The following is a 14,376-nucleotide window of genomic DNA, read 5'->3' as shown; positions in this document are numbered from 1 at the left end:
TCCTTACCTAAAATATTATTGCCTTTCAAGTATATGTGGCAAAAGCAGCACCTAATCTGCTCAGCACCCTAAGTGTACATTAGTTTATTAAGTTTATGGGTTCTGGCCTCAGAGGAAATTCAGCAATGCACAAAGTGAGCAGTATGTGCATGACCCCATCCCCTCCAAAGCATCCTCCAATCTATATCCACACCAGTGTGCACAGCTCCCAATTTGGCATGCAATATATTTGGCTTATGTTTCAGATGTTGGGTAGAGTTAGCAAGCAATATGAAGATTACTACTCCAAATATTTTTCATTTATTTTTTTTTAAATTAAATAGGCATAATTTTCATTAACATTAGGCACTTTTTCCCCCCTTCTTAATTAATTAGACATTAGGATTAATGCCTATGATGTATCTGTCTGAGTCAGGATACACACATCAGATAGAAAAATAACCTCAAACTTGATATGTCATCCCACAGTCTTTCCAGGACACAGTAACAAGCTCTCTGAAAAGAAATTCTAAAAGCTTTATCAACATCCTCTTGCTTTTGCTAATCCAGAATAATCCGAAAATAAGAGTTTCTGTTACCATAACTAATAATCTGAAATCTTGATTTTATAGGTGCATAACAGCTATGTCCAGCTTGAGTGATAAATTCTATAATGTTGGGTACTTTAGGTTTATTCATAAAGACTTAACAATTCATTGATTTTAATCCAGTCTCAGGAATTAAGTAGGTGGAAAACCTGTAAAAAGGAAAACAAAAATTCCACAAATATTTTTTCTTCCTACCACAGTTCTGAAAATGTGTAAGTAATTCTCCCACAACCTTCTTCATTTACTGCCTGTTAGTTCATTATTTTTTAAAGTTTCTTTCTCATGTAGATAGCAGGGAAAAAATCAACAAAACCATGACACTTATTCAACATACTTTGAAGTTCACTGATGTCAGGGATAAGAGTTGACATTAGAGCACACAAAAAATTACAAGGTCTTCTCTTCTTACATTTCTTATATTCATTTTATGTCATTGACAATAAATCACTGAAATTAGTTATGGCTGTAGCCTTAAGCACAAGAATATCTGCAAGCTTGTGCAGAAAGCTGTAAAATATTTGAATGAATTGCCATGTTTGTATTAAACCGATCGTATAACTATTAAAATATAATTATTTTAATTGAATGCCATGCCATTACAACTGCCTCCTTTTCTGCGGCAATTAATTTCTGAAAGTCTCCTTCTCTCTCATCAGCATGTTTGAACCAACATGGTTCTGTTGCACTTTTAACATAAAGGGGTCTCTATTCATGGCTGATCATGGCTGGCTCTTCAAGGTGTTTTAGTAATATATGAACATGACTGCATACATAATAATTGTATATTTGCTATTGGCTTCACATTAGAGCTTTCATCTTTATATAAGTGCCTACATTTTACCACATCACAGACAAATAATTATAACTTAGGAGAAATTATTTTTTATTAGATTCTGACAAATAAGAAATTTCAAAAGGGCTGTTACTGTGTGTCCTGCCAGTGATCACTTGTGACTACTTTCTGCTTATTTTTGTTAAGTAGTTAAAAAAAAAACAGATATAAAAAAGAGCTAATCAGATATCATAATATTCGTCTTGATGCAGATACATGTTTCATCTGAAGGCTTAAAGGCCTCCTCTTTTCAAAATAGTTTCTGCATCAATTTGAACAGAGATGTAATTAATGATATGTAGTTGCACTGAATTTCCTCATTCATGCCAAACACTCTTCTTGTATTGTGTTACAGGTTTAAAAAGACAAATTAAGGAGTCAGCACTCATACTTGTGCTTGCGTAGATTTTTCTTTGCCCAGAGATACATACCATCTAAATTTTCCATTTAGTTAATTGTTTTAGACTAGCTAGGTTAACCTTTTTCTGTCAAAATGACAGAGACAGAATTTTATCTAAAACTAACACAAACTCAATCACAGCAGTGTGCTTAGAAATACTGAGAAGCTAAGTTACTACAGAATAGTGATGATTTTTTCTACTTGAAAGAATCATCTCTTATAGCAAAATGAATTAGTAAGGAAACATGGATACACTCTAAGAAATGACTAGTGGCAGGGATCTTTAATCCTCTTTTTCTGCTCGATTTGTTGGTTTTCCTCAAAAAAATTATATTCTTGCTCTATAAACACCAATAGTTACTCAGAGAGGAGCATATTCAATCATTATAACTAGTACTTAATGGCCTGATTTTTACTTTGGCAGCACTGTACATCACATTTCCACACACCAAGGGATGCTTTCTGTCAGATGAACACAAAGATAGTAGGAGCTGTGGTCTCATCAGGCACTGAAGTTAAGCAGGAATATGCCTGTGGTCTCTGACCTCCAAAGAGTCACCCATTTAGAGGTAGGGCAGAATCCCTGCAAAGGCAGTAGAGCCAACTCATACAGTTCCTTTTTTTTTTTTTTTATAAATATCAATAAGTATGGCAAGAAACCACACCTTTTTCATGCACTCTTAACTACATAAGTCACTAACCAGAGGATGACTTTTATGTGCCATACATACATAGGTATACATGGCACTGTACCTATAGCTTGCAGAATTTAGAGAATCCCTAAAAGTTTGGCCTTTGTGTCAGGGCCTGAACAGCAAAGGTGTGAGATGCCCCCTGATGCCCCTTCTCACCGTTCTGTTGAGGCAACATCTGAGAGTCGATGGAGAGAAAATCTGAGAACAGACATGAGGAAATGGCTTATTAAATCATAAAGTTTGAAAACAGTGGAATGTGATTAACACCTCCCCCCAGCTCTCAAGACAGTTGATAGTCATCGTTGTCTTGAGGATTATATTAACAATTGCCATGTCTTGCCACAATTGGAAATACATGTGTTCCCATCCAGCAAGGAATCATACAGAGAACAAAATGACCAAGTTTTCTGGGAAGAATGCAGTGTGCAGACTTCCAGATTCTGGATTTGCTCTCAGTCCCCAGAAGGAAGAGACTGTTGGCCCTTGACTCTCTACTATGTCTTTACCACACAGCAGCTAGCTAACAAATTTGGGCAAGCAAATGAAGGAAGCAGATTTGACCTTGCAAAAACTTTTAACAAGGTATTAAATTCTTGAAGAACTTTCATTTAACTCATTGGAGCTATGTCTGTCAGTCAATGTTACTTCTGAGATCAACATTGCTATATATCCTTAATTACTTGGGGTTCAGTGTTAGGACTTAATCTATCATCACTCATCTCGTTAAGGATCCACTACCAACGGAGGGACATCTCAACATTTCAGGATATTCCTAGTCACCATATTAGTGATCTTAACAAGGAAAAAAGTTTTAAAGTACAATAGGTGAGATGTGTATTAATCATATTATAGTAGTGATTGCGACATTTTATTTGTGACATAATACTGTGACATTTTAACTGTAAAAAAATATTATTGGATAATACTTTCGTTTCCCAGAATTCAGTACAGAAAGCATAGTGGTCTTCCCAATAGAAGGAAAAAATCAGACCAGATTCATTTAGAGATCGAGTCTTAATAGAAGTTAAATCAACATAGTTATGGGTGGCTGGTTTTAATGTAGGGGATAAATTGACATAGTTGCGTATTTAAATAGATTAACCACTGGTTATAAAAAAAAAAAAAAAATAATTGAAGAATATGGAACTACTAACTGCCTGATTTTATAAGCTACCGCGCTATCATCAGATTGATGGCTCTTAATGGAACAAATGGAGTGAACATAGAGATCGTCGAAAGAAATGGAACTAAGTAATAAAATCAAATATGATACCTTACATGGGAGACTTCATCTAGTGTTTTTCTGGGTTTTGTTTTTCTGATATGTCTATCCTATCATCTATGTACACATTAAACTCATGTTTAATGAAAATGAGATTGAGTGCATCTGTTTACAAAAGATCAAAACTCTAAGAATTAGAAACTGGACAGCTTAAAAACCTAAGAGTCTTAACATGAAAAAGTCACAAAATCGAGAAAACTGACACTATTTTTTTCCAAAATTAAATTTTTTATTCAGCGGGAGAAGGAGTGTTTGGGTTTTCTCTGGGTTTTTTTGCTTTTTTGCTTAAATTCTTACTCCACTAAATCTAACAAAGCTATCAGAAAAAAAACCTTCGTCATAGCATAATTAAACTTATAGAAATGTAACCCAACACAATCGTGACATCACCAGTCATTAGATCCACAGATTTCTCAAAGCATGTGAAACATTTTGTCATTATATTCCCCAAAACGATAAAATTATAACCAAGTTAATGACAATTCTAAGTAATAGGTGTTAGAACACACAGAAATTAGTGATCAAGCTGTAATTTTTGCAGTAGAATGCTCACAGGTAAAGAGAAAAAGGATTCCCTGCTGCGTAAAGAATGCTGACTTTACTGACCATAACAATGATTTACTTGAGCGCAGTAACAATTTACAAGTCTTGAAAAATTGATTGAATACATGCAGCATAAGAGTGCAAAAGCCATAGAGAATTGTATTTGAATACAGTAAGTGGAAGGGAAGCCAAAGTAGGTGCACTGGTCATCAATTATCCTTAGATAATAAAATTAAAATCTTTATATGTATTTTTCATTATAATGAATGGCCACTTTGACATCCAATCTTGTAATATTTGTAAACAATGTGTACAATTACATTGTATTCCTCTCTTCAGCATCTGATGTGAAAACTATACACCACAAAGCTGAAAAAGACAAGTAATTTCAGTTTATTCAGTTTAAGTCTCCAGATCTGGAAAAAAAACACAACAAACCACTCTTGAAGAAGAATAAAGACAGGTTGGTACTTACCACAGTGACGTTGAAAGCATAAAGAAGATCAAAAGGAAGTGCAGCAATTAAATCAATGATAAACCAGGTAGTCACGTAGTGGATACAAATAGATCTTGCTTCAAATATAACTTGGCCAGACTTGCTGACATATGTTGTTCGGAAATTTAAAATAATATCTGCTTGACAAAGAATGAACAGAATCAGAGACAGAGATTTCTTGATTCCTGGGGATAACACCAGGAATCCACCATAACACTGATTGTTTTTCTCATGCACGGCAAAAGGCAGGTGAAGAGTCATGTATGGAAACAAATAAAATATGACAGTAAAAGACCCACATATGGAGAGTTAAGCCAATTGGTTTACTAAGCCGTTCTTTGTAAGGAGTGAAAAGAATGCTTGGAATATTTGAAACTCATTGATTTCAAAGGGAACATGAATTAAAAACAAACCAACCAACCAAAACCAAACTAATTACATTGCTCTTTAAACAGCTCCAAATAGTGGTATTTTAGAATCATAGAATCCTTAGGGTTGGAAAGGACCTTAAGATCTAGTTCCAACCCCCCCTGCCATGGGCAAGACACCTCACACTAAACCATGCCACCCAAGGCTTCATCCAACCTGGCCTTGAACACTGCCAGGGATGGAGCATTCGGAACCTCCTTGGGCAACCCATTCCAGTGCCTCACCACCCTAACAGGAAAGAATTTCTTTCTTATATCCAATCTAAACTTCCCCTGTTTAAGTTTTAACCCATTACCCCTTGTTCTATCACTATAGGCCCTAATGAATAGTCTATCTCCAGCATCCCTATAGCCCCTCTTCAGATACTGGAAGGCTGCTATGAGGTCTTCACGCAGCCTTCTCTTCTCCAGACTGAACAGCCCCAACTTCCTCAGCCTGTCTTCATACGGGAGGGGCTCCAGTCCCCTGATCATCCTTGTGGCCCTCCTCTGGATTTGTTCCAACAGTTCCATGTCCTTTTTTATGTTGAGGACATGGAACTGTTGGAACAAGTCCAGAGGAGGGCCATGAGGATGATTTTCTTAATGAAAAATGAGGGTATGATTGCTGTGTATAAAACTTATTTATGTTTGTTTTAAGATTAAAAAATCATTAATTGCTTTATTTAAAAGGTGCAATTGAAACTTTCTTTTAGCAATAGCTGTCCAGCACAGAGCACAAATGTCATCCTCCAGGATAACCATTTGTTTATCAACAGGAAAATGCTGAACTCATTTGAAAAAATTTGCTCTGGGGCTATGGTGGAGGTCACAAAAGTGATATGAATTGCTTGGTGGCTTGTGCATTTTGTGTGTTCCTACACATTCCAGGGTAAGTGTCTTTCAATATGAGATATGCTTTTGACATGTCTTGCCAAAATACATTAACACTCAAAAAAAAGCACAGGTCTTGACAACAGTCTCAATTATTTTCACGTCCTACAAGACAAAGACTATAATCTGTCCTGAAGCTACGTACCCATTCTACTAACATTAGTGAGAACTACTTGGATAACTTTTTATAATGTCAGAAAAGAGTGCAGCCAACCATCAAGGCTGGTGTTTTACTGCAAGATAATTAGTCTGCTGCCTTGCAAATTGTAATGCCTCATGTTGAAGAGCATCTCAGAAAAGAGCAAGCAGTGACCCCAGGTGTCAGGGGTCTGGTTAAAAAAATAACAAAACAACACCTGCAGGTTGATGGCCTTCTCCTGATAGCCAGTGGACTTTAATATGCAAGTTATGAGAGGCAGCTTTCTACATGCTAGTCCAGTGTGTAGTAGACTTGCCAGCTGTGTTCTTTGTAGTCTAGGTGGCCTACAATTAAGTGTTAAAAGGAGTGAACAGCACTCCCTGTGCCCTTTGCCTCTGTATATGGCAGCAATGCAGCACTGACTCCTTTCTGTCTGTTAGATGATGCACAAGAAGATACACCTTCAGATGCTTCTTCTATGTGCTGTTATCGTAGGAAGGTGGTGCAGCAGCAGCTGCTGGGGGCTGAATCTGCATCATGTGCAACAGGGAGCATGCAGATGTTTGGGAAGTTTTTGCTGCCCAAAAAGATGTTTCCTACAGCTTCTAGGAAAGGCGAGGTAGAAATGCCAAATAGAAGCACCTGTAAGTGAAATTCAGCTTCTTGCCCACCAGCCAGATGAAAGTACAGGAAGACAATATCTAAACTCAGAATTTAAGTATTGCATAATTTCAGACTATTCAAGGGATTTATTTTCTCTTTGGATGCAGATATTTTCTTTCTGCAAAGCTAGTCTCCTATGAGCTATGCAAACTTGCTCAAATTCAGCACATTCCTGGAAATAAAGCAAGCTATGGAGTCCTAATAATTAAGCATACCTCAATTTTTTTTTCATTATATTGGAAATCTTATATAAAATATATTTATTTTCATTGTTAAAACTAAATGAACACAGTGCTAGCATTGTAACTTGGTTTTAGTGCAAATCAAGTTAGAACTAAAAAGTGGGTAGTAGTAGGATTATTAGTAGCAATAGTAAATTTATCTGCTCTTGGTTGTGTAGTCAGTTTCTGTGGCCTGAGAACTTTTCTTCCAGCTATACACACACATGAGAATGAATGCCTGATGTACCTTTTATCTTGCATTTTTCATTCAGTATATGAGAAAAGTCAACGTGTATGAACAGAGACCTCTCAGAAAGCAAAATCAAAAGATATGTTTTCCAGAATACCTCACACAAAACATTATCACCGCTAGAGCCATAGAGTAGTGGTGAGCTTTGCCCCGTTTCCAAGCTTTTGTACAACCCAGAAAGCAATGCAAAAATGAGTATTAAAAGATTTTCCCCTTGTGATTTATTCAAAAATAATAATAAAAAAATTAAAATCAAAACCTTATGCTTATATAAAATAAGTAAACATTTATGCAGCTCCTTTTAAATGAGCTAGGTTTTATTAGGATCTGTTGTTAGGTTTTTTTTTCCTTTCCTGAATTTTCCCATTTTTCAAGGAAATTGTTTTTCACATTGTCCCATGTTTTCTCTCTTTTTTTATTTTATTTTGTATTATTTTGTTTATTCTGTGGCATTACTTCTGAATGATGTAGGCTTTGGAAATGACATTTTTCAACAATGTTGTTAATGTAATGAGGATAGCCAACACACAGACTTACAGAAAAGGAGAGCACTGTAAACCAGAGCAAGAGCAAGTGAATTATTTCCCAGGTTTCACTGGCAGAAATGTTTTATGTTATTCTGCAGTTTGAAACCAAGACTGTCTTCTATGATCAATTGACATATGCTATTCAACATATACACTGTTAATATTTGACCTATGGTGTTTCTGACAGTTTGATTCTTCCATTTGACCCATAAGAGCTGATTGTCCTAAAATGAAAGGTGTGAGAAAGTTCTCATTGTTTTGGCACAGCGCTGATCCTTCAAATTTGTCAAGATTTAGTGCAAAGCTTTCACACAAAGTGACACAGACACATGCAGAGGCTATCTGGTTCCACAGACTGAGGTCTTGCAGGTTATAATTAGTTCCTGATTTGAGAACTACTGCTGTCATACAGTAAGATCCTCAGGCTAAACAGAACATGTAAGTAAAATCAGAGTTACAAAAAATTTAGATTACATCACCAAATAGTCTCAGCTGGCCCTGTATTCTTACATCTATAAAAAATGTTCTGAAAATTACAATAGTACAATTAAGATGTAAAATTAGTATGATTTCATATGATTCGGAATGAGCAAGGGGGGGGGGGTCAGTTCAGCTCCACAGGAGTTTAGTAGAGTTAGTTGGTTACTATGCACATTTACAAATCAGTATGGTGACACTAGCCATATACAAAGCTGCTTTATGCAGATTTGGTTGATACAGGTAAGACAGATAAGAATATTTACATCACCAGTATTTTGAAACTTCTCATTTGTCTCTGAAACCTCCAGTGTGTAGTTATCAAAGTTAGAAAAAAGATTTGCTTACTTATTGCACATTAGTATTTGTGAAACCGCTAAACCTTTAACAGAAAAGGAGATGAATGCTTGCTTTAAATTCCCCTAAGGCATCCTGTACACCAAAGGCTTATCAGTGTGCACTGTTCAAGATTAAAGAGATTAGAGTTTGTCCTGTGCAACACCAATTTCTGCCTTCTTATCAAAGCAATTTAGGACAACAGCCCCAGATAACTTTTACATATAAAAAAATGAATAAGAAATAGGAAGTGCTTCTTTCTTCACCAACTCATTAGATGAAAATCCAGAGAGAGGTAGGTGAGTGTAATCCATCTTTTACTTCTTGACAGCTTTCTGAGCTATGTTTGGGTGTAAGCAGTTTCTTCATCTGGGCAACCTTATTCACAGTTTAACAGCTGTGCTAAAGCACTGAATGAGAAAGCTGTAAGGAAATAATAAAAACCAAATAAAACCAATAATAAAAACAAACAAAAACCCCCAATAATAAAAACCAAAACAAAACTAGACAGAACTCCTGAGGAAAGAAACTTCTAAAAGCTCAAGGGAATCTTTAATACAAATTTAGAAACAACCATGTCTTCTGAGAGATTTTATTGTTTTTAGGAATGACATGTTCCACAGTCTTTTTGGCATTGCTGCTTAAAAAAGTGGAAGATTAACTTCTTTTTTCATTTTAAAAATGTTTTCTTATCATTAAGACTTTCAGCAACTACAATGGTAAGCAAATTATGGCAACTATGTATAGTCAAACATCAAAAACTGTACAATAATCTGTTCTGAAAGTACTTATGGATAATTTAACATGTTAGAAATTGTGGATCTTGCTGTGCACTATCTTTTACCTACCAATGATACCAGTTTATTGAAGAACAATAAAGTCTTGTGAGAAATCTCTAAAACTCATGCAAAGTGATTCTGAAAGGTTAAAGAAATCCACAGCAGTAATCAGAAGGCTTGATTAGCACTACCCTAATGTCTTCAAAGTTTGCAATTACCACAGCTACATGCTTTTGCAATATTTTGTTTCTAAGTTACTGAACCCAATACTATGATTTAACTAAAAAGCTCTTAACTTACTCCTTTCCTTATTTGAGTGTTCTAATGGCTTTTACTCACCTATTTGTGACCATCTACTGTTTCAGAAGCTCCCAATGTGAAAATCCATGCCCTAGCAATGCTCAGTTCCTACGAAAAGACAACTTATTTCATAGCTGGGCATATATAAGGAGGGAAATCTCAGCAAGTCTGTAGAGGTTTGGAACTGTTTGGTGACCTCTCTTGAATTAAAGTTCTGAACGACACGTCACATTCTTTACCAAACCATCCCTTGCTAGAATTCTGTCATGCTCACATTCACAAACAGATAGATCCACTCAGTGAATGGTATGAAAACACCAATTTAAACTGGTGCTCAACAGAAGGACAAAAAAAAGATTATATTAAAAAGCCATGGAGGTTGTACTTTGTAATAATACCTGGACTAAATATAATGTCTTATGTTTAAGATTGAACTTTTAGATGGTAAAAATTTTTCTTTCTTGTCAGAATCTTTAGGAAATGAAAAGTTGTATAACACTACATATAACTGAAATGTCAGATGTACTGTGCTGATATAGGTTACGGTGAGAAGCCAACCCAAATTTCATACTGTTGGAAATTAAAAAATGAACTATCCCAAGATATGAACTGTAGGTCCCAATGGACTTGAAATCTAAAAAAAAAAAAAATCAAAAGTCACCATTGTACCATCAGGATGGCATTTTGTTACGTAGAAAAATTTGTTCTCTCCCACAGCTTAAATGTGAAAAAAAAAAAAAAAAGTTTATTGAGGTGCATGATCACTAAAGAAAATGATGTAAAAGGGTTAGGAATAGTCCATAAGCAACAGTACGTTTAAATTGTAACATTCGGCTATCAAGTATACATCTCCCTCCAATTTTTACATTGGTGCAGCTCTCAGCAACATTTTCTCCTGGCCATTAGCACTTCAGAATATTGTGGAAACAACCCTGTTTGCTTTGTTTGGGCAGTCACAAGAGTTTGGGAAACTCATTTTAGAGACGTTACTCCTCTGTTCAATGAAATTCTCTTTTAGAGATCTTGTGGCTTTAGCTGGATCACTAGCATTCAGATGAACAATGGAAACTGAGTTCAAAGCTACAAATTCTTAAAATCCTCAGCACAAGAATACCACATTCATGTAATATGATGGAACTCTGAGAAAGAATATAATTCACAGGCTTTATTCTGTTTAAGTAACCACTAAGCTCTTATCAGTTAAATTACTCCAGTGAATATAATTCAGGATTGAGCACCAAGATGCTTGTCACTGTACAGCACATGAGTAGCATGATCTCTGTTCTAAGGCAGTGCTTCTTTACAGTTTGACAAATTGACAGCATTTTTAGTGATTTTAATGGGTCAAGATCTATCCTCAGGTATGACAGACCATAAAAGAACTGATTCCTAAATCCATCTGTAACTGACTGACTGATTTGCTCTTCCTTACCATTTGTTCGAAAGCTTACGTAAGAGGAAATAGTTTTATTTGGTTGAATTAGCCGTCAATATAAAAAACCTGAAATCTAAAGGCATTAGTGTTCTGAATGGTTATTATGGTAACAAAAAAAATCCGTCCAGCAGTGCACTATAGTCAGTGTTGATGCACTAGTAAGTACAGAATCACAGAATCCCAAGGGTTGGAAGGGACCTCAAAAGATCATCTAGTCCAACCCCCCTGCAAGAGCAGGGTAACCTACAGTACATCACACAGGAACTTGTCCAGGCGGGCCTTGAATATCTCCAGTGTAGGAGATTCCACAACCCCCCTGGGCAACCTGTTCCAGTGCTCTGTCACTCTTACAGTAAAGAAGTTCTTCCTGATGTTAACGTGGAACTTCCTATGCTCCAGTTTACACCCATTGCCCCTTGTCCTATCACTGGATATCACTGAAAAAAGCCTAGCTCCATCATCCTGACACCCACCCTTTACATATTTGTAAACATTGATGAGGTCACCCCTCAGTCTCCTCTTTTGCAAGCTAAAGAGACCCAGCTCCCTCAGCCTCTCCTCATAAGGGAGATGTTCCACTCCCTTAATCATCTTTGTGGCTCTGCGCTGGACTCCTTCAAGCAATTCCCTGTCCTTCTTGAACAGAGGGGCCCAGAACTGGACGCAATATTCCAGATGCGGCCTCACCAAGGCTGAGTAGAGGGGGAGGAGAACCTCTCTTGACCTACTAACCACTCCCTTTCTAATGCACCCTAAGATGCCATTTGCCTTCTTGGCCGCAAGAGCACATTGCTGGCTCATGGTCATCCTCCTATCCACCAGGACCCCCAGGTCCCTTTCCCCTTCGCTACTTTCCAGCAGGTCAACCCCCAACCTGTACTGGTACATGGGGTTGTTCTTCCCCAGACGCAAGACTCTACACTTGCCCTTGTTAAATTTCATCAAGTTTCTCCCCGCCCAACTCTCCAGCCTGTCCAGGTCTCGCTGAATGGCAGCACAGCCTTCTGGTGTGTCAGCCACTCCTCCCAGTTTTGTGTCATCAGCGAACTTGCTGAGGGTGCACTCAGTTCCCTCATCCAGGTCATTGATGAAAATATTAAACAGCACCGGTCCCAGCACCGACCCCTGAGGGACTCCACTAGTCACAGACCTCCAGCTAGATTCTGCGCCATTGACCACAACTCTCTGCCTTCTTCCTTTCAACCAGTTCTCGATCCACCTCACTACTTGATCGTCAAGCCCACACTTCCTTAGCTTATCTATGAGGATGCTGTGGGAGACAGTATCAAATGCCTTACTGAAATCAAGAAAAACTACATCTACCGCTCTACCATCATCCCTCCACCTAGTCACTTCCTCATAGAAGGCTATAAGGTTGGTCATACATGACTTCCCCCTCATAAAACCATGTTGGCTGTTCTTAATGACCCCCTCGTCCTTGATATGCCTAGTGATGGAGTCAAGAATAAGTTGTTCCATCACCTTTCCAGGGATGGAGGTAAGGCTGACCGGTCTATAATTACCCGGGTCCTCCTTCTTGCCCTTCTTATAGACTGGTGTGAGCTTTGCCATCCGCCAATCCTCAGGCACCTCGCCCGTTTCCCACGACTTACCAAAGATGATGGAGAGTGGCCTAGCAATGACCTCTGCCAGCTCCCTCAGCACCCATGGGAGTATGATATGTACTACCAAACACTGCACTTAAGCTGCTGTACCAGTTACTGTGGGCACACTGGGACACAAAGACTGACCAGCACACCAACATTAAAACCAAGGGTTTGATTGCAATTATTTACTGTGCTGAGAGCCCATGAATTCAAATCCCAGTATTAAACATTCTTTTATCAGTTTCCTTGATTTTCAGCCTTTTGGCACCTTTTCAAGTTACTCTCCTCAACTATCAGGGTGTTAAAAAAGAATCAGGTAATATCAGTTCTACAGTAGTTGATATGCCAGAAAAGCATTACATGTTGTGACCTTTATAATAACACACTAAACACTAGAAAGATTTTTCTCATTATAAACTATGCTCTACCTTTTAAAACCAGACTCAATCCATGAACATATTGAGTAACTAAAATATATTACATTGATGTTTCTAAAAAGGATGATACAGACTTTGGAGTCTTGAAATAAAATCAGATACCTAAAAATATTTCTGAAAAATGAACTGCTAGTTCTGCTTTAAAAAGAAGCTAGTATTTCTGACTTCAAAAGTGTGAAAGTTTCTACACGGGTAATTTTCTCAATAGAACCTGAAGAAATGTGACAGAAAGAAGCATTTCCAAAGACTGAAGAAACATCAATCATATGACTTAACTTCTCACTAAATTCTGTATGTGTGAGACACATACAGTTAGGTATTTAGTGAACACAGTTCACTTTACACAAACGATGGAGACAACAATGAAAAGATTAAAGAAGTATAACATTCAGAGATTCAATGGGGCAACTCTTTCATAGACTTAATTTTTTTTACCAGTTCCAAGGGGGATATAGGAACTATTTTTCTCAGAAATTACTTGACAAAAATTTGCACAGGACTTTATCCATAAACCATTAAAAAATATGAAGAAGACCACATGCAAGCTCACAAAAATATTAAGCTAACTCTAAGTAATAATAACAAATATTAACTCTTAAGCATCTAACCATTTCCTTGGAAACAGCCTAGATAGTTAATTAAAAGACTTCAATCTTTTTGAAAAATAGTGTTGTTTTACTAGTATACTAAATATAAATATAAACTTTGTCTAATTGTAGCTACAATGCATGTACTATAGAACGTGGTAGTTTTAACTCTGTGTATCTTTTAACAGGAAACAAGCAGAGTGAAAATTATATACAAAACTATCACTACAGCATTTCCCAATGTCCGGACTGACTATAGGTGAAACAAATTATTTTTCATAATGCATTTTTTGTAGTAAAACCACAGCTTAGACAAAAAAAATGAAGAATCAGTTCTTAAGTGCTCTTGGAACTCTTAAGTGCTCAGAAGCCTGTTACTCTCGTGAAACAGGAATTAGGAAAGAAAAATCTGTCTGGGAGCTTCATTTAGGACAGCTGAGAAGTGGAACAGTGACTATATTTGCTAGAACCAGATGCAGAAT

The 14,376-nt window shown here is 37.0% G+C and overlaps 1 protein-coding gene across 1 annotated transcript in view; it reads right to left on the bottom strand.

Moving 5' to 3' along the window:
* KCNH8 (potassium voltage-gated channel subfamily H member 8) overlaps positions 1–14,376 on the bottom strand; it is a 173,830-nt gene that overhangs the window by 63,906 nt on the left and 95,548 nt on the right. Inside the window, exon 6 of the mRNA XM_065666043.1 lies at positions 4,815–4,972. Within this exon, the coding sequence (XP_065522115.1) occupies positions 4,815–4,972 (158 nt within the window). The remainder of the gene's footprint in view (positions 1–4,814; positions 4,973–14,376) is intronic.

The sequence above is a fragment of the Lathamus discolor genome, chromosome 2 (genome assembly GCF_037157495.1).
Source record: "Lathamus discolor isolate bLatDis1 chromosome 2, bLatDis1.hap1, whole genome shotgun sequence".
NCBI classification, from domain to species: domain Eukaryota; kingdom Metazoa; phylum Chordata; class Aves; order Psittaciformes; family Psittacidae; genus Lathamus; species Lathamus discolor.
Note: the sequence above shows the minus strand (reverse complement) of the source record. Positions and strands in the feature narration are given on the sequence as shown.